The sequence below is a fragment of the Salmo trutta genome, chromosome 4 (genome assembly GCF_901001165.1).
Source record: "Salmo trutta chromosome 4, fSalTru1.1, whole genome shotgun sequence".
Lineage (NCBI taxonomy): Eukaryota > Metazoa > Chordata > Actinopteri > Salmoniformes > Salmonidae > Salmo > Salmo trutta.
This window is the reverse complement of record NC_042960.1, coordinates 26,645,865-26,666,753: the sequence shown is the minus strand read 5'-3', so window position 1 is coordinate 26,666,753 and position 20,889 is coordinate 26,645,865. Positions and strand designations below refer to the sequence as shown.

General features: G+C 43.4%; 1 protein-coding gene across 3 annotated transcripts in view; it reads right to left on the bottom strand.

Moving 5' to 3' along the window:
* Positions 1 to 1,930: 1,930 nt before the first annotated feature.
* LOC115192171 (WW domain-containing transcription regulator protein 1) overlaps positions 1,931 to 20,889 on the bottom strand; it is an 83,512-nt gene continuing 64,553 nt past the window's right edge. Inside the window, exons 2-7 of one of the 3 annotated variants that reach the window (XM_029750370.1) lie at positions 20,371 to 20,507; positions 12,220 to 12,333; positions 7,981 to 8,228; positions 5,700 to 5,833; positions 5,290 to 5,405; positions 1,931 to 4,954 (exon numbers count right to left, since the gene is read on the bottom strand). In XM_029750370.1, coding sequence (XP_029606230.1) covers positions 4,770 to 4,954; positions 5,290 to 5,405; positions 5,700 to 5,833; positions 7,981 to 8,228; positions 12,220 to 12,333; positions 20,371 to 20,507 — 934 coding nt within the window. In that variant the 3' untranslated portion in view covers positions 1,931 to 4,769. The remainder of the gene's footprint in view (positions 4,955 to 5,289; positions 5,406 to 5,699; positions 5,834 to 7,980; positions 8,229 to 12,219; positions 12,334 to 20,370; positions 20,508 to 20,889) is intronic. The other 2 variants (XM_029750371.1, XM_029750372.1) reach the window with 2 other exon arrangements.

Genomic DNA, 20,889 nt, shown 5'->3' with positions numbered 1-20,889 from the left:
TGAGATTCTAAGCTGCCACCATTTGCATAGTCTTGGCAGTCTCAACCAGCTTCACCTGGAATGCTTTTCCAACAGTCTTGGAGTTCCCGCATATGCGGAGCACTTGTTGGCTGCTATTCCTTTACTCTGCGGTCCAACTCATCCCAAACCATCTCAGTTGGGTTGAGGTTGGGTGACTGGAGGCCAGGTCATCTGATGCAGCACTCCATCACTATCCTTCTTGGTCAAATAGCCCTTACACAGCCTGGAGGTGTGTTGGGTCATTGTCCCGTTGAAAAACAAATGATAGTCCCACTAAGCACAAACCAGAGGGGGTGACGTATCACTGCAGAATGCTGCGGTAGCAGTGCTGGTTAAGTGTGCCTTGAATTCTAAATGAATCACTGACAGTGTCACCAACAAAGCACCATCACACCACCTCCTTCCTGCTTCACGGTGGGAACCACACATGCGGAGATCATCCGTTCACCTACTCTGCGTCGCACACAGACACGGCGGTTGGATCCAAAAATCTCACATTTGGACTCATCAGACCAAAGGACAGATTTCCACCTCTCTAATATCCATTGCTTATGTTTCTTGGCCCAAGCAAGTTTATTTTTCTTGTTGGTGTCCTTTAGTAGTGGTTTATTTTCTGAAATTTGACCATGAAGGCCTGCTGTTTTGCGGGTACTATTTAATGAAGGTGCCAGTTGAGGACTTGTGAGGCGTCAGTTTCTCAAACTAGACACTTAAGTACTTGTCCTCTTGCTCAGTTGTGCAACGGGGCCTCCAACTCTTTCTATTCTGGTTAGAGCCAATTTGCGCTGTTCTGTGAAGGGAGTAGTACACAGCGTTGTACGAGATCTTCTGTTTCTTGGCAATTTCTCACATGGAATAGCCTTCAATTCTCAGAACAAGACTAGACTGACGAGTTTCAGAAGAAAGTACTTTGTTTCTGTCCATTTTGAGTCTGTAATTGAACCCACCAATGCTGATGCTCCCGATACTCAACTAATCTGATGGCCAGTTTTATTGCTTCTTTACCAGAAGAGTTTTCAGCTGTGCTATCTTAATTGCAAAAGGGTTTCCTAATGATCAATTAGCCTTTTAAAATGATAAACTTGGATTAGCTAACACAATATGATAATGGGCCTCTGTACTGTAGACTTACATAGGGGGATGGTTGCTGATAATGGGCCTATGTAGATATTACATTAAAAACAGAAGTCATTTACAACATTAACAATGTCTACACTGTATATCTGATCAATTTTATAAATGGACAAAAAAAAGTGTTTTTCTTTCAAAAACAAGGACATTTCTAAGTGACCCCAAACTTTTGAACGGTGTATGTATGTATGTATGTATGTATGTATGTATGTATGTATGTATGTATGTATGTATGTATGTATGTATATATATATATATATATATACACACACACACGAGACGTGAGCTAATGTTACCTATAGTGGTTCCTCCTTTAAAAGTTGCGAGCTTACACCGCGGAACTTAGAGGTCCCAGCGTCACGGCTTCATTGCTCCAGACCACCACAAGGGGGAGTTAGAGCACTCATTATGCATTTGGGTCCAAAGGTTTTAATATGACCAATCATATCGAGTGGTTCCAATGACGAAATTGACAAGAGCCACCCCGTCGCTGGTGACTTTCTTCAGCAAAGATGGCTGGCAAAACATTACGATGGAAGCAAATAAGTAATTATAACGTCATAACGAGTCAAGCAAAAAATGTACAATTGAGAGGAATATGTTATTTAATGTAGAGACAAACTATTGTGCATATTTGTTTGTCATCAAGTTAATTCACCAAAATCGCTATTTAGCAAGTTATTTATGCTCTCAGGTCATCCTTGGATCTGTGATCTGTGGGTTGTGATATTAGTGATCAAAAGTGAACTTCTGTATTAAATGGCATCAACAAAAAAGATCCACGGTTTTGACACCATTTTATTCATTTTTTACACGTTACACAACTTTAAAATTCTCATTTTCAGAGACTCCTTGCCCAGGTTACATTATGTAAAATTAACTCCACACTGCCAGGATACAGTATACGGCCATTTTGTTGGTGTGTGATTTCCACAACCAATGAACGTTCCAAGAACGTTCCAAGAACACTGTACCTACTGACAACATACCCCCGTCTCATCCAACCATGCAGCTGTAGCCTAGCCACTGTGCTATCCTGCGCTACAGCGTTATCCTTTCCAATCCATGTCATGCCACTCACTATGCACAGCTGTAGTCAAACGTGCTCCACACCAAACCATTTCCTCAAACTCTATATTCTATAATACCACCGCTGTGTTCATCCCCTATCTATGGTCTCAAAGGATCCATCTCTTTATCAGGTCTTGTTAACCCCCAAAGTATAGACTTACAAAAAGACAATCTGGTATAAATGCGATTATCCATTTTCTTGAACTTTTAACTTGTGCCCTTCATACTGGTGCAACCTTGAATTGTGTCCCAGTAATAACGCACAAACAGCCCTGCCCAGTGTACCCCCTCAGTGCTCCTCTGGCTTGTGTTATTAGATCTTGAACAGCAGGTCATTCAACAGAAAACAGACAGGAAACCTCCCTGACACACACCAGGAGAGGAAGCTGTGCGATTGGACAGTGTTAAGCCTCATCCATTCACCTTGTCTGATTCTCAAAGGACCTCATCACCTCTCACTGGAGCAATTTTCCTCAGCTAGGCCTGGGCATAAGTTAGCATGTTGCGAGCCCTGTCAGAGCTAGCCTTCTTAGGCCATGCTTGGGTAATAGAGAGGCCGCCAATCTTTGGCACTAATCCACACCATTTCCCCCAATCCACACCTCTCCAATGAGACGTGGTAGTGGTGATGGTGGGGTAACTGTGTACACCCTCTCACCCACCTCTAGGCCCCTCTTCACCTTGACGTTAGGACGTCATGAGCGCGGTGTTGGCCGCTGTGTTGAAAAGCAGCGGGTTTTGGCGTGCATTGAATGCCCGCCCCCTCCCTAAACTCAACCCTCCTCCCTCTCTCCCCATCTATTCATTGCCCCTTCCCAGAATCCATCACTTTCTCGCCTTGTCAGTCCTAACGTTCTACACAGTAACCAGACTCAGTATATTCACAATATAAGGTCGGGCTATAGAAAACCTAACGCTAAGAATAACAAATATGTCATTCAACATGCAAATACAAAAACTGAGACAAATGTAGAAAAAAAGATTAGAGCAGATTGTGCTGAGGGGCTGGCACGTTAAAACAAAATCATAATGCCAACCCCAATCCAATCTGACAATTCAGTAAAAATCCTTGAAAAACACATCAAAAGGCCATATAAAATACTATCGTTGCATATTTCCCCGCAGAACAGATATTAGAAAAGTTGTCCTTTGGGTTTTCAAACAGGCCCAACTTTGCAAGCCCAAAGACCAACTGAGGACCAAAGACAGAGTTTGCTTATGAAGGATTATCAAGCCTCAACGCACATTGAACCAAAACGTCTAGTGGGAGCTTCTGGTGATCATCTAACTTCAACATTCACTTCATGATCAGATATCTTTGAATCCCTTGCTGATTTGCAGTGCTTTGAAATCTCAATTGCATAAAAAATAAATGTAAGCGACATAGCTCATGATAAATACTAAAAATGCTAACTTTATACTATAGGTCCTACAATGGCACCAGATGCAAAGGACCCATCTGGGCTATTTTACAGTAAAGAAAAAATAATACTTGTAGCATGATATAAAAAGTACATGGTATAAAACACAATTCTACGTATGCACATCATTGCATAACTGAGGCATGAGCTTTTAGTGTTATAATAACTATATTGTAATCAGCTTGAGTACAATTAATAAAACGACAATAACTAAAACATGTTTTAAAAAAAATCAAACTGAGTACAATTTTTAAGTTTTAAAGCTTTTGTAGTAACATTGTAGCGAACAACAGGAAACATTTGGTATACAACACACTTTGCTCTCATGGCCGCTAATGCTGATATAGAAGTGAATCCAAGATGGTTGTTTTTGTGAACAGAAGCAACAGTAACAAAGCCAATCGGGTTTTCATTCTAACCCAAACTGACAGTTAGGATACTGCTGGTGATATAGAAGACGGTTTACAGTGCTGTTGCCAACAGAGGTCCACTTTATACAAAGAACCTACAGACTGGACAACCTTGTAGCCAGTAAAGATCCATTTCATAACTGCAGTAAGTTAAGCAATAGCTCCACCTATTGGTGAAAAAGCCTCCCTGCATACATTTTGACAGTCAAGTCAAAGCAATACCATTGAAAGACAAATGTATTTATATTCACCAAGTACTTGTTCCACATAGAAAGTCACCCCAAGAAAGAAAGGAATGCTGTAGAATTGCTTTTATCAATTGTGATTTCAAAACCAGAGTGGGTTATCAGAGGAAGTCTTATAAAACATACAAAACCAAAACTACTAACGTTGTTAGTTTACCATACAGTAACTTCAATAGTGAAGTATACTTTAATACGTGTCATGTTTTGATTTGTTTTTGTTCTCTCAAGGCTTTGATTAATACTCTATATCTTTGATCCGAAACTGAACTCAGATTGACGATATGTGGTCTGGCAGACAGAGGGTAGACAGACTGAGCATAATATTACTGTACACATGAAGAAGTGGGAAGATAATGCTGATTTGAAAAAGTAGCAAAAGGTAGTCTTTAGATATGTGGAGTGAGTCTTTCGTCCTGTTTGTATGGCTGTGAATATATGTGTATAGAAGTTGTGTGTGTGTTTATGTGTGTTTACAGCCAAGTGAGGAAGGGCTCGCTCTTGTTGAGGACTGACTCCACGTCGTTGAGGATGGGGATGAGGTCTGCTCCCTCCAAGGTTCCCAGGTCCACGTTGGTGCCTGGCAGAGAGTCCAAGAAGTCTGGGAAGCGGCTGTGCTGGGGCACGTTCATATTGCCCGCCTGGGCCATGCTCTCACCTGGAGGGGGAGAGGGGAGATGAAGGTGAGTCGAAGGGGGGGGGGGGGGGGGGGGCGAGAGAGATGGTCACATATAATCAGGTAGAGAGAGAGAAAGGGGGGAGAGAAAAAGAGAGAGAAGGCGAGCGAGAGAGAAGACGGCTACCTGACTTGATATGTGTCGATATGTATGCTTTGGCAATGTATGTGGGTAACACTTTCCATGTCAATAAAGCCATGTGGGAGAGAGGGCGAAAGAGAGAGAGAGAGAGAGAGCGAAAGAGAGAGAGAGAGGGCGAAAGAGAGAGAGAGAGGGCGAAAGAGAGAGAGAGAGGGCGAGAGAGAGGGTGTCCTACCTGTGTCCATCTCCTCCATGTTATTGAGGAAGTCCTCTGGGGTGGTGGGGATGCTGTAACAGCCCAGCCCCAGGCCACTGTCTGTGCTCTGCTCCCGTGAGTGCTGGAAGTGACCACTGTGGATCACATACATGACACACACATCAATACACTGATCCCTTCTGTCCACAAACTGGATCACACATTACAGTTTGAAAGCTGAAAGCAGAAGACAGGCTGAGAGGAGAAGGAGAAGAGAATAGCCAGGGGATAAGTGGGAGAGGGGCAGAGAGGAGAGGGGGTGTTGAGAAAGAAGGGAGTGAGAGGAGAGAGAGCAAGGAAGGGGGGGACTGAGACAGACAAATGAGAAGAAACAAAGGCAAAAGAGTGGAGGGATAGCAATATATGGGAGGAGTCAGGAGTGCACTTGCCTGTTGAGGAAGGGGTCGGCTCCATTGGTGGGCATGTTGCCCTGTGTCATGGGCTGGGCAGGGTTGCCACCGGGGGTGGGCACTGGTGCCATGCTCTCCGAGTCCATGGGCAGCTGTCTACACAGCGCCACCTCCTAGGGGGAAGCAATAGGCAGCAGGGGAAGGGGGAGGAGAAGAGGAGGAGAGGGGGAGGAGAGATTCAAGATTACTGAAACTATGTTCATTATTGTTCAAGAGCACATCATGTGCTACAGCACAACGAGAAGAAACATTTGCTGACTCCAGAACAGCGACAGAATCTGCTTCTTACAACTATTACAGAACAATTATCCAAGTAGTGTTTTTCCAGGCCCCAGGCATCAGTAGAGCATAATATATTAGTGAGTGTGTGAACTTCACAGCAATTATCTGATGTGAAGACACACACACACACACACACAACAGTCTTAAAGAAAGTGGGCCACTGGTTAAGTAACAGGTGTGTGCTTTCTGATGTACAGGTAACCCTACCCAAACACACACACACAGTTAGGCACTCGTACAGGATGAGTATCAAAGACAGACCTACACTGGTGGGACTAGGAGGAAGGGAGAGAGAGGGGACTAACCCTTGCCTGTCCCGCTGCCCTGATACTGTTTCTGGGGTTGGATCGGTGTCAGTCTCCATGCCTCAGGCACTACTAACTTCCAGTGAACAGTCACCTGAGAAACACCAGCTTGCCGTTCCAATTCACTTTGAATGTCTTACCCATTCAGCTGATGGGCTGTGTGTGTAACAAAATGGCTGTATATCTAAAGGGAAGGGGCTTTCCAGGCTTCTGAATATGGCTTTATAACAGTTGACAGGTGTGAGTGTGACATTGGAGCTGGATGGACTGAACACCACACTGTATGGTAGTGAACAGAACGGTTAGAGGAGGAATAAACTATAGGGATCTATTTGCAGACAGTCAGACCAAAGCAGAGTCTAGGGGAGGACAGTGGAAAATAGAGACGCTACTGCTAAGAATGGGCCTTATTGGCACACCAAACACACCTCCCCTCTCCCAACCCTTGGCCAACCCCACAGACCCCAGGCCATTCAGTGCTGCTCAGTGCTCAGGGTGGGCCGAATGAGAGCCAAAAAGTTCTGGGTAAGATAAACACTTCCTGGATGAGGTCACTGGCTGGATCTTGAAGGCAGCCATTTTGTAAACAGACTGGTGTGCACATCTCTGACACACTAAAGGCTTCAGCAAGCTTCAGTTCGGCTAGCGCCGAACAGGTGTACTCGCATACTCCCTTAAAAGACCTTTGCTTCAAAAACAATAGTACCGTCTGTCCATTTTGAGATGCCGTAGCCAGTATACATTTCCTCAAAATAGTCAAGAAAGGAGATCTTAGTCATAGTTTTAGGTGCAGTATTTCTCGATGAAAAAATGTGCATGAAAATGAGTTGTCTCTCGTTGAATGACAAAGATTTTATTGAAGAATCCCTACTGTTGACCAATCACCGACAAATCAGCTACCGACTTCAGCTTACCTCAATACCTTTTTTTGTGTACCTGAACAGCCGAAAATCTGTCGAAGTCCAAATGATCACAAAATGTTGTCGAACTCCTCTGAATTGTTTCTGCTAAGAAGCATACGGACGCCTTAAGAGTTCAGTGTGCTCTCTCTCTCTTTCACTCTCAATGTAAACACTTCTCTTAAACACTACCCTGCCTTCGTGTAAGTGTAAAAGTAGATGGTTTAAAACAGAGAGTAGCTAGTAGCTAACTCTTTTCAGCCACCAGGGGATGCTAATGTGCAATCCCCCCCAAACGCCATAAAAAGGCCCAAAGCATGCACTCAAAATAAATTACTGTCGAGCTAGGCAGTCAATTTCCTGTCTTTCTGGGAGTCTTGTTTGTTTGTGGCCAGTGTGTATGTGTACATGCTAATGTGTGTTTAGCTTGAATAAATTGGGTCAAAGTGTCTCTATGAGGAAAAGAGGAGATAATGACTGATTAGCGATATTGTGAGCAATAAACAGAAGAGTGAGACTTGAACAGGAAGACTGAGAACAGAGCAATCTCTCTGTCTGTGAGACCAAGGCCATAGGGGCAGACCAGACTGGGAAGATGAGGGAATGAGGGATGTAATATGTTTGTGTGTTATATGGCTTACTAGAAATACAGGGCTGTTGCTTATACTGTACTAGGCCACATCTACTTAACCATGACCTTTCTCTCATGATTAGAGCTTAGAGGACTCATACTTTAGCAGCTGGGGGTTATTGTTGAGGTCTAGATTGCCTCACCTGTCTCATGAGCTCCTCCTGTCGTCTCTGGATCCTCTCCCTCTCCAGCTGGATGCGCTGCAGCCTCATCTTCTGCTGGTGCTGGGAACTGACCCCCACGCCCAGGGGACTGGACAGGCTCATCATCCCAGCCTGGGAGCTCTGCTGCTGGGGGAGTGAGCCAGGTGAGCCTAAGGCTTGGGCCTGTTGGGGCTGCTGGGGCTGCTGGGTGTGTTGCAGTTGCTGTTGGTGATGGTGTTGGGACATCACTGTGGAGGGAGAGACAGACAGGAGGGAGGGGGGGGTTGTTATTAAGGCTAGAAACAACAAACACAGTGGAGGACAGAGAAAAAGGGCGAGAGGGTTATCTTGAGGCTTATAGTACTGTGATAAGAATGACTGCGCTAGTATGTACACAGTACTACTGCAGACATTTCTATCAGGTCTATTCAATCAGGTGAACAGCAGCTGATTCTGAACACTTTGAGCTCAGCTCACTTCACTAGTTCCACATCACCTCTTTTCACACCACTGCTCTGGGAAGGAGACAAGGTCCAGATAGTAAGTTAGGCTGGAAATGGATCCCCCGCGCATAGGCTACACGTATTCATTTTATTTCACCTTTTTTTTTAAACTAGGCAAGTCAGTTAAGAACAAATTCTTGTTTTACAATGACGTCCTTTGTACATGTACAAAAACACCGTACGCACGCACGCACACCACACACGGACACAGATGTAAACTGTCAGCATAAACACTTCACATGTGATAGAGCTTGGTCAGGTTGTTTCTCGCTGTCAACAGAGCCTAAGCCACATACTTTAAAGCACACCAGCAATATGGATAGAATACTGCTCCTGCGCTTAAGGGAAACCAGATGGCCAGGACAGACTAGACCTCCAGCAATAGCATCTAGACTTGGCTATTCCAGACAACAGACAAAAGGGGTCAGTAAGGTTGGTTTCAGAAGAAAAAAAAAGAGAACATTGTTTTTGGGACTTGTCTACTGTCTCTAGTCAGATAATCATCAGCTCATTCTTTCGAAGACTGAATAATCACTATCAAGCAGTGATGAGCTGTTTTCTTTGTTACCAGCGGTCGTTAATAATTAGCCAGGCCCCTATGTCCGACTCGGTGAGCCCGGCCAGCTCAGTGATACAGAGTGAGAGAAGTGTAGCTTAACGAAGGCCAGGACAGTGATGCAGTGTTCTGTTTTCTGTCTCAGGACAGGACAGACACACGGTCGCCCTGCTCTCACAGGAACAACTAGATTGACAGAAAGAGAGAGAAATGGGGGGGGGGGGACGAAAGATGTGTGATCCAAGCACAACAAGCATACAGTATTTAGTTAGTGTACAGGACAGAGCCTGCCTTGGGTCTGGACAGAACAGGAGACGGAGAAATGTGATCATGATTTGGTCAGTTCATTCACTTGGTCAACATTATTCACACCTCAATGGAGGTCTTTAACTGCAGCTTCACCAGTATTTTTTCAACAGTATTGAATAAAAACTTGCTCAAACTTTTAATGGATTCTCCAGAGCACAAAGTCATTGTGTATGCGTGACGTAAACTAATCACACATGGCATAAATGTAGCAGTAAAGGCCCGATTTGGAGCTGAAAAGGTACATGGCACAAAAAGCAGACAGTCTGGTGGTTTCAGTGTGGACAGACACAGTCTGCTCTCTCCTTCACCCCATCTCTTTCCTTCTATCTCTCTCAGCACATCTGTTTCTCTTTCCCTCCATCTCGCTCTCCTTTGCCTCCTCTCTCTATCTCCTCCTCCCCTCTCTCCCTTGGCAGTTCAGTGTGCCTCTCTCCCCCCCATCTGTCAGCTGGACCTGTAGTTTACTTGAAGTCTGGATGAAGAGCAAAGAAGGAACATACATAGTTTACCTAACCTCCTTTCCCAAATCACAACCAAATGGGTTCAACACAGACTCAGTGTGTGGGGAAAGTTTGACTCATGTAAGAAAAAAATGGTTGTGGCCTAGCTGTTATGCAATGTATGATTTCATCTTTCTTTCTATAAAAGCAACACATTTGTGGAACATAAGGTGTTCCTCAGAGCCCCTTAACGTACTTCACAATTCGGCAAAATAACCATCCATAATTGTCCTATTACACTCAATGATGTAATTCCCAGAGGCTCGATGCACGGCCATTTTGGTTCCAAAGCTATTCATTGCAACAGCCTTCATGTTTGGTGAAGGGGCCAGACAGGAAACCGTCCATTAGACATTCAAACATATCAAATAGATTATGCTTACAGCTATTAAGAGGCCTGGGCTAAAGTACATGACAATGATGGGAACATTTATTTATTATAACCTTGTTTTGTTAGAACCAAATAGCTTGAGTGGAGGCCCTAAATTTGGATAGGGGCCAAACAGACAGACACACATGCATGCAATTGCACACAGAAACACTCAGAGCAGAATTTGTAGGTTTGGGTCTGGGACAAGCTTACAGGGCAGGACACACCCTGTCAGAGAGTGCATATTAGGGCTGCAGAAAACAGACTGCAGGCTTTGCACAGCCTCAGTCACAAGTAAAATAACACTCCTCCCTCCTGTTTTACCCTCCTCTTCTCCCATGATCTCCCTCGCGCTTCCTCACCTCTCTCCCATGATCTCCCTCGCGCTTCCTCACCTCTCTCCCCTCACCTCCCCCTCTCTAACCTCGCCGATAGACTAGAGCAACAAGACGACGAGCCAGCACACTACAACCCCTCACAACTCTGTCACAACATCAGGAGAGAAATAGAGACAGAGAGAGATTGAGAGAGAAAGGAGTAGCAGAGAAGTTGGGGTCAAAGTAAAAGGGAGGAGGTAAGGGTGTTGAGAGAAAAACAAAGGAAGAAAGGGAGGCTGAGAAACGGGGGGGAGACCATAGGTACCGAGTGGCGCTGCTCTGCCAACAAAGACCTAGTTTCGTTTACTTCCCAGAGTGATTTAATATCATATAAAAGGATATGTGGAAGTGACACTTGTAAGGATCGAATTTTGTGTGTGTGTTTGCGTGTGTTTGTATGTGCATGCTTGCACGCGAGTGTGTGTGGTCAGGGATCAGGCAGGCTGGCAGCACTCACACACAGCCAGTCTTTGAGGACAGCCTCTTGTGCAACAGGACCCGTTTTGGCGGCTGGCTGGGGGAATGAAAGACTGAAACTAAAAAGTAAATGCATTATTTTAAGGCAGTGTCAGCTAAAGATAAAGCGGACTATAAGTTAATGTTTTCCATATTCATCAAAGGAATTTTTAACAGAGCAATTTAGTGTTGATATGTTCCTCTCCTGGATGTGTATACCAGTCCAAACAATTCCCATTTTAAAATCTGACACCAATTAACTCGCCTCTGTCAAAGAAAGCTTCTGTTTTGCCTCGTTGGTCTTACCTCATCCATCTAGGGACCTGGCAACATCCATCTAGGGACCTGGCAACATCCATCTAGGGACCTGGCAACATCCATCTAGGGACCTGGCAACATCCATCTAGGGACCTGGCAACATCCATCTAGGGACCTGACAACATCCATCTAGGGACCTGACAACATCCATCTAGGGACCTGACAACATCCATCTAGGGACCTGACGGTGCGGAGGTTATCCAGCGCACAGAGCTCCTGGGTACTCGCCTGTTGCTCCCCCAGACAGACACACACACACGCCGAATCATACACACACCTCGTCCACGCATAAACACATCTCCCACTATTTCACTCACATCACTAACTAAAACACAGAAACTAAACAGACTTTAGTTGAAATACAAGCACACAAATGCATACGTCAAGTACACACACAAAATCAATCAATCATCATGCAGGGATAGGAGAGCACTGTCAGGACAGGAAGTGACAATCACATGTAGAAAGCAGGAGAACCATTGGTCACTGGTGGGAGGGAGAGGCAATCATTTTATTGGCTTTCATAAATCAGACTTGGCACTGTCATTGGCTATTGGAATCAGACTTGGTATCCAGATAAGCATGTGATTGGGTTTCTCAGGAAGATTTAGCTAACTCTTGTCCAAGCAAAGCATTGCTCTAGCTTCTCACAGGCAAAGCTCGGTCCCAGGAGGCAACAGGGGGCAATGGTCAGGTATGAGGGATCAAGGGGCATGGTTTGATTAGTTTAATGCTAGTAATTTTGGGGATGAAGGGGGTTGATTGGTTGGTTGGGTTGGAGGTTTGAGCAAGTTGAAAAGGTAGCGATTTGGGGGATTTGCGGTCCACTTGCGGTCCAGAGGGTACTTACTGAGGCGAGCATCCACGCGCGGGTCGAGCCAAGACGTTCTGTGCGTTTTGTGGTCAATGAAGTAGGTTTCTCCACTAGGGTTTTCAGCCTGCTCCCAGCCATCAGGTAGCTCTCCTGTTCACAAGCAGCAGCAACACCATGTCAGCCAGAGTACTTCAACTTTACCAAGCCTGACTGATGCAGGTTTCTTGTGACCAAATTTCATATCTTACAGTATGTTCATTTGATTGGACAATAAAGCTTTTGGGGGATTGAATTCTTTGGAGCAGAAACATACTGGTGAACAGTAATCTAAATAATTACAGTTTGACACATTTTCAATGTTTCTTCCTCAGTCACTCACCTTTTGTTTCATCAGGTGATTTGACTAAGAATACAGTCAAGGAGTTGAAGTGGAATGGAGAGGAGCAGAGTGCTTTCTCACAAGTTTCATGATGAGTCAACATGGCTAACAGTGGAGATGAGCCTAGTCATGACTAGAGCTAAATCTGAAAACGGCTGAGTTCACTCACCGAGTTGCCATGGGAGATAGAGTGTCAAGGGATGAGTGGGAGGTGAAATTCCACTGAATCTATTCTAGAACTACAGGGACAGTGATCATGATCACCAAACGTAGTAGTGGAGAGATACCAGGTAGCTACAGTATATTTCTAGTCGTTTCTTAGAATCAGGTGTTTTAGTGCTGGTCTGAAACAAAACCCTGCACACCATCACCTCTCCAGAACCAGGATTGGTGATGATCACTCTAGATACCCGTACAAGAATCACAGCACTCCTCAGGGAGTAGACAGAATCGACAGTACGGGATCAAGACCTGTAACTGGCAACCATAGACCTGTGTGTTGTCTGTTAAAACCCTAAAGCAGAGTGTGCTAACATGTCCATCTGAGAGGAGAGAAGAGAAGAAAACAAAGCGGTAGAAAACAGCCATCAGGACAACAAAGACAAAGATAATTCCCCTTCAACAAAGACTGGGGCGCCCGCAAGCGTTGTTCCAGCAAGAGGGGGGGGTGATGATCAAATCCAGTTTTGAGAGATAAAATTGGTCAAAGTTAAACTTGTGAAAACTTTCCATGGAAGATATGCACAAAAGTTTGAATTAGGCCCACAAGCTCCAGTCAGGATTAGTCCTGATGTGCTTTAGGAACAGCCATCAGAGTTATTTTAAAGTAGGTGACCAGACGTCACCGGTTTCCAGGAACAGTCCCCATTTTTGGTGGCCTGTCCCCAGAAATGTCCCCGTTTTTAACAATGCATTAAAAACAGACTGCAAAGTGAAATTATATTTTACGTGGCAAGAAAGACCAGGCAGCAGAGCCTACCGGTTGACGTCTCAATCGCGTTGTGCTTGTTTTGTCCAACAGAGGGGGCTGCTCGCTATAGCAGCTTCATTCACTCTTCTTCTACTAACTACTTGCTCGCGGCAGTGTTGCCAACTTAGCGACTTTGTCACTATATTTAGCGAGTATTCAGACCCCTCTAGCCACACATTTTCAAAAAAAGTGACTAGCAACAAATCTAGCGACTTTTTCTGGTGTTATTGGAGACTTTTGGAGACCCTGACGTGAAAGCACGTATTGTTCTTACTCTTCTCAACGAGCAGCGGGTGCTGCCGTGGGCCCCACCCCCATCCCAAAGCACTCACAGGCGGCCCAGTCCTCGCGCAGCTGCAGTCAGAGCAGGAGATATTCACCACTCTGCCTCCAGACTGCAAATGAATCGTGCATAACGGAAGCCGCCGCTGGCTGATCCCGCAGTGGCTTACATAAATATACAAAATTTATTCACCTGAATTAGGGCCAGACTAGTTACCATAATTTTCTTACATTGCCATTGACAGTTTTTTCTATTGTCTCTTTTTGGTCCATTTAAGTTGTTAATGTAGATTGCATACAAACATGTTTTTTTTAATGTTATGGTTAAAAATGTTCATGTTTTACTGTGACTTGTTAAGGTTAAAAACCAAACCAAATTAAGAAAACTAAACAAAAAAACAAAATAATAAAAAATGAAGTAACTCCACCAGAGTGTCTCTTTTGGGATTTTTGCCAGTCCCAAGCCCAGATAAAGGAGGAGGGTTGGAATTGTGACATAAAAAATAAAAAATAAAGTTCATTTGTAGTTCTAAACATATTTAGTTTTTTTTTTACTCACTTTTTGTCTCTCCCACGACGTTATTCCTCTCTCCTACAACGTCCATCACAATTACATGCACATGGCCAATTATGCAAATTAGGTGATGACGTCATTTAGCAACTTCTAGAACAGCCAATAGCTACTTTCCTTACTGAGGAGTTGGCAACACTGGCTCACTCTAGTTTTAGAGAAAACTGCTGTGGAAAACTCAGCCAGAAGCTAGCAAGTGTCAAGTGAATCCACAATATCACCACAAAGTATTTTCAAGCCAGGTAAGTTGCAATCGTTTGAGATACTAGCTAGTGACGTTATGTCACCATTTTTTATATAGGATATATGATCTGCTCTATAAGGTTTTAAATAGCTTATGTTAGCTAACATAAGCTATGTCGACTAAGTTATCTAGCTAGGATAGCTAGCTACTGTCATGGTAGCTAGGTAAAAAAAAAGTTCACATGTAAACATGCAGTGGGCGGGCTATTTTGAAAATATGATTATATTAAATGAATGCACAATTAATTATGAGAATATTTATTTGTAGATTACAATTTTAATGGTTTGGCATTATGATAAGTAGTGGGAAAATACATTTTGAAATTCTCATGGATAACATTAGCATAATGTTTTCTGTTAGAGTGGAGAGGAAGGAGAGGAAGACTGGATAGGAAGAAGAGTGAAAGAGGAGGAATGGTAAAGATATGATTAGAGCCTGCCAATTTATTACTCCAAACAATGTTTTTGAGATAAAATACAAAAATGAGGCAAGCAACGGGAATCTGTTAACCAAAGTATTTTATCTAATAGTGTACTATTTATTATTAAAGATGGGAGAGGAAGGAGAAGGAAAAATTAAGGGAGTAAAAAGAGTGAAGCGAGGAGAGTGTAGAAGAGTGAGGTGGAAAGGCAAAGAGAAGGAAGAAAGACAAGTGAAGAAAAGAGGAGGAGAAAGATTGGAGCAGAAGAAAAAGTTGAGAGTAAGAAGAGCAGACAGAGGAGGTACAATGGCTCTTTCCAAGAAACGGAAGGAATGATATATGGACAGCAGCAAGAAATAGGTTCACTGTTCCTATGCTTATTGTGAAGACAAACTTCAACCTCCCCTGCCAGGAGTTCATGGAGAAGCTGGCCAAAGACAGAGCAATCCTGAAGAAGATACATTCTTCTGAGAAATATACAGATTAGGTTGGTATAAGTATATTATGTAGTTACCAATCACATCATTCTCTTATTTCTTTATTATGTTGTTAAGTATTTCACATACTATTGCCTGTTTTTTCAATTTTGCTCATGTTCTCTTATGCTCTTATTCTACCCAGACTACCAGGACCACTGAATGGCTGTTCAGATTGGACCGTTCTGTCTTGTCTGTAGTGTTTCTGTAATATAGTTGTTTTCTCTATCACAGTGTGCTTGTTAGACTAAATACATGAAACTGGAATTGTCCCCCTTTTTATTTCGTAGATAATATCATTGGATATTTTAATGATATATTGACCGCCGAACTGGAAATGTCCCCGGTTTTAATTTCAGAAATCTGGTCACCTTATTTTAAAGTCGTAGGTTTAGAGAGTTTGCGCGTGTGTGTGTGTGTGACATCTCTCAAATAGAGCAGTGGTAGGGAGGAGAAAAACATCCCAGTGACGTTTGAACAAGTCGAGCAGGGTGGTGTATATACAACTACTCAGGATGAGCGACTCCATTCATACACTCACACACTGGGCCACACACACACGCGATCCCGCTCCACTCTGTCCTAAATTTCCTAGGTCTCTCTTTAAATTTTCAACCTGTTTGGTTCTCTCACTCTTCCTTTAGTTTACCCCTCCACTGCACACTCAGCCCATCCCTCTCCAACTGCAGACACCTTTTTTCCATGTCATCGACTAAAATGGCATAACAAAGCGCACACACACTGTACTGAAAGAGGCAGTGGTGATGTTCTACAGGCTGAGCCAGGTGGCTGTGATATGGGTTAGCTAGGTCTATTAGCGGTGCTAGCTAGGCTAATGCTAACGTGAATGAGATTAACCAGTCAATGCCAATCTGTGTTATGAAGGAGCTGTCAGGCTCTGTCAGACTAAGTGGAGCATAAGAGGGTGGGGAGGGCTTCCTTATCTCTCCACCTTCAACACAACAACATGCCTCTCTCAGGCAACACAGATCCTGGCTTTTGGTTGGTTCACACACATTCTTTGGTGTTATTGTGGAAAGGGACTGCTCATGTTATTGTGGTAGTCCCCAGGGTGAAAGACGTCATTGGTCAGATGGGGGTGGGTTCTACTATTATGGGGGTGGGTTCTTCTAAGTTAACATATGGAATTGTTTTAAGGTGGTCGTACCATGGATCATTTAGCCATTTTATTTAGGAAGGTATAAAAAATAAATACAAATGATTTGATAAAATTACTACTATAGCCCATAGAAATGCATTGAATAACACATTCATAAAACGGCAAAACAGACAGTCGAAAAATGTATAATAAGAAATAAGGTTTTTGAAGTATCTGTCCTATACATACATACATACACCTTAAAACAGTTCCATATGTTAACTTAGTAGAACCCACCCCCATAATTAATTAGCTAAAAATAAGGGCTAATGCTGCATTGAATGTATTACCTAGGCTGGGGCATCTATCTACAGTATATGAGATAAGAAAGCTCAGGAAATATATTTTTGGGGACAAATATTTAACACGTTTTGTTTGTTGGCACAAAATTACTTCTATACTTCCATTCCTTCAGACGAGGCCCGTGATACTTGTGGGGGGGGGGGGGGAGTCGTAGAGCGAAACGATCGTGTTTGTGAGAGTTCGTAGCCCAAACGGTTCAGACATTACAGACAGAAGTTGGCACATCGACGGTACCGACTTCAGACGAGTTCCGTGGAGCTTGTGGGGGTCCTAGAGCAAAACGGAGATCACCATCGTGTTCGTGATAGTCTCATCTTTCCATAGAGTGATCATAATGGGATGATCTAATAAACAGTGCTGTAGCTCTGCCACTTTCCACTGCAGATGCGGAAGGCTGACATAAGTGGCTGCGGTAGATTGAGACGCAGTCCATACAACAACAAAAAACATCTAGTTTAAACAGGCAGATTTTGATGGGGAATTTGTTATTATGTTAGATTGACGCTCAGGTGTTTCAATCGACTCGTAAAGATTAATATGCATAAGCTTCGAACTTATAGTCTTGGTCTTCACTCTTAAGCAATACGCACATGCTCTCCGCTGGCCTCTTCTCCCTTAGCTCTTGTGGGGTCCCTGGAAAAGCAAGACTAGAATAGCTTAATGGACATATTTTTTTTAGCATTTCTTCTACTGATAAGAGGGATGCAAGCTTGCTCTTGTTTGCCGAATGTTAAATACAGAAGCTAAAAGAACCCACGGGGAAAGGAGAAGACGCGCTATAGCACAGGGGTACTCAACTACTATTTGAGAAGGTCCAGTGACACAAATTTCCTAGGTGGCAAAGGTCCGGAGGGATATCGGCGTTATGGTACAGCGTAGTAAAACAGTCGTCTACGACTTAGGAAACATGTTATATAAAAAGTACATTAAATACATTAAATGAGACTAAGAACTTTAATTACAACTCCTTTAGCATGTAAATGTGGAACATTGCATCAACATTGCTGAAGAACAAAAGTGGTTGCATAACTGTATGAACAAAGTGCACTCTGAACCATTGTACATGGGCCTTGAATTCACTTTTTTAAATTATTATTTTGAAATAAAGTGCATGTTTTCTGGAGAACAAAGGAGAGTTGAACAAAAATAATAATTTGAATGCCCAGAATGTCACTGTGGGCCATGCAATATTCATGTTTAAGTCACTCTGGGCCTTGCCATTGCATCAATGAGAGAAATTTCACTTTGTCTCCTGCCAATGCTTTGAACTTAGGCACAAATGGTGTGAGAGCAACTCTGAGACACTAGTGCAGGTGTTCATTGGTGAGCCTGGTGCGGTATTTGTTTTTAAGTTGGATTGTGGAGAAGGCTGATTCACAGCTTGTATGTGGAGTCAAACATGGTCAGGATGTATAATGCCAGTCTCTTGAGAACAGGAAAAATCAGTTGCAGGCACCATCTTTCCCCAGAAAGTGACAGCGTCACAATCACCAGCCTGCTCCTTCAAAGACACATTTTCTTGCAGCTCAATCAACTTCATTTCAGTAATGTACATCTACCCATCTGAAGATCTATTTTGCTTCTTCTGACAACTTTGTTCGCAGTGTTATCTTTTGAATCATCCACAGCTAATGAAATGCATGCTGCATTCTGAATGGCCTCATCAAGTTGTGAAGTTAAATCTTCAGCTAACATTTCAGTTCTCTTCATTGCAGTGGAATCTGACAGTGGGATCTGTTTGATCTTTTCCCTGAGCTCATCTTTTTGTTTACCTCCAAGCAAGGTGTCAGCAACTTCACACATGCATCCTTTTACCATCTCAGCATCTGCATTTTCTTGTGTGTGTTTACCCAACACCAAAGCTATTCTCAGTGAACACTCCATTGCATGTTGTTGGGCTGTCAGGGAATTGACAAGGACATTGATGGACCACTCATATTGGGATTTGAGTTGGTTAATCTTGTTTGTTCTCACCTCCATGTTCAGGGGATACGTCTGATCAAATTTACTATGCCTGGTGTCATAATGGCGCTTAACATTGGCACTTTTCAGGAGAGCTATGGGCTCACTGCATATCAGGCACATTGGTTGTGCTAGTTGCGGGGAGAATGAATAAATAAATACTTTTCCGTCCACTCGTCTTTGAATATACGGTTTTCAGAGTACATCTTTTTTTTTTGTTATTTAAACAAGCCATATTAACAAAAGATACTGGTAACTAAGCTCCTATGTGTGATATTAACAATTGAACCGCACTTTCTTTCTGCCTGCTTGTCCCAAGGTTCCGCAGAGAATATTTGGATTGATGTGATTGGGTAAGCGGCCTCTTGTATTTGCATATAACCACACGATTGTATTAGACGGGGCACTAGTAGAGGTGGGCGTTGCTTCGCGAGAGCGCGAGAAAGAGGTTGCTGAGAGGCCGTTGCGCCCGGTTGATTTTTTAAAGCTGTCTAAATATAATTGATTGACATAACAAAATGCGATGTTGTCCAGTCCGGATTGACCCTTCTCTGGGTTCGGACCCGGACCACGGTTCGCCAGTTAAGTTTGGCTGCTATAGCAGTTATTTATTCAGACGCATAAACATTCAATCTTCGTGAAGAAAAGAAAAAGCCGTCTGCATCTTATTTTAGTCCTATATTATTCAAGCATGTCATTACAATGAAGATAAGGACAACAAAACAAAATGTAATTTACCTGTTGAGCATGAGGAAGGAATGAAGGTAATACACACGTCGCACAACATTAGGGGAAATAGTGTGAAAGGCAGGCTAATGCGTCAGCCTACTAATTATAACGTTTTAAAATTGGCCTATTATATTTCAGAATTAAACTAATTCACTAGCCTATAATTGTAACTTTGTAGGCCGCATGTCCTGCACCAGCATTGCATGTTCTCTCCCAGCTTCATGGTTTGAATGAGGTGCATAATTCCAGTCCATATAATACAGTATAATACAATAATACAGTCCATATCCAAAAAGATTACTGGAGGTTGTTTTATTTATTTACCTAAGAGAGCATACGTCGATGAGCTTTTATGTTATTCTGTTGTGCGTAATGTGCGGTGGCCTACAGCCTATCAAAAGTACGCCTATTGAATACCAGCACAATCATTTGGGCTTTATTGGGCTTGATGTAGGGCTCATCTGGTTTTAGGTAGCATCAGCCTTGAATTTTCATGCCGATCAAAGCTCTGATCAAAGTTCTAATCAAATCTAGACATTTGCATATGTTTTAGAATTAAACTTCCAGTTTTGGCGGGAAATACCTGGTTACCCAGCAGAAAAATGATTTATTCTCAGAGTGGAACATTTGTAAAATACCAGGAATGTAGTCAACCCTAGGATGTGTGTGTGTGTGTGTGCGCGACACTAACCGAGGTTGGGCTGGGACAGGGCCATGTTGCGTTGCTGTGGGGTGGCAGAGGGTGGGGGGGCGTGGAGGCTCATCTGATTCATGGCGGCCGTCATGGTCTTACGAGGGTCATGCCAAGTAGTGATCTTCTCCACGTGACTACAGAGAGAGAAAGAGAAGAGAACACCAGGTTAGACAGGAGAAAAAACTAAACAGAGTTACTTCATGTCAGAGATTGTTTCCCTCTGCAGCAGAGCAATATGTTTGGAACACCGAATCGCAATGCATATAGAATCGTGAGAATCTCAATACATATTGTATCGGCACTGTGATAATATTGTATTGTGAGCTCACTGGCATATCCCAGCCCTACACCCACGGCTAGCCTGATGGTAGCTAAGCTACTGTACACGATATTCCAGCCCCGCTGCATTCTTCCATAGGGCCACATCATGAGCAGCAGCAGGCCTAACAGGTGGTTCGTTACAGCAGCTCAGTGGCTCATAACTATCACTCTGATCATTATATCATCAGGGATTAC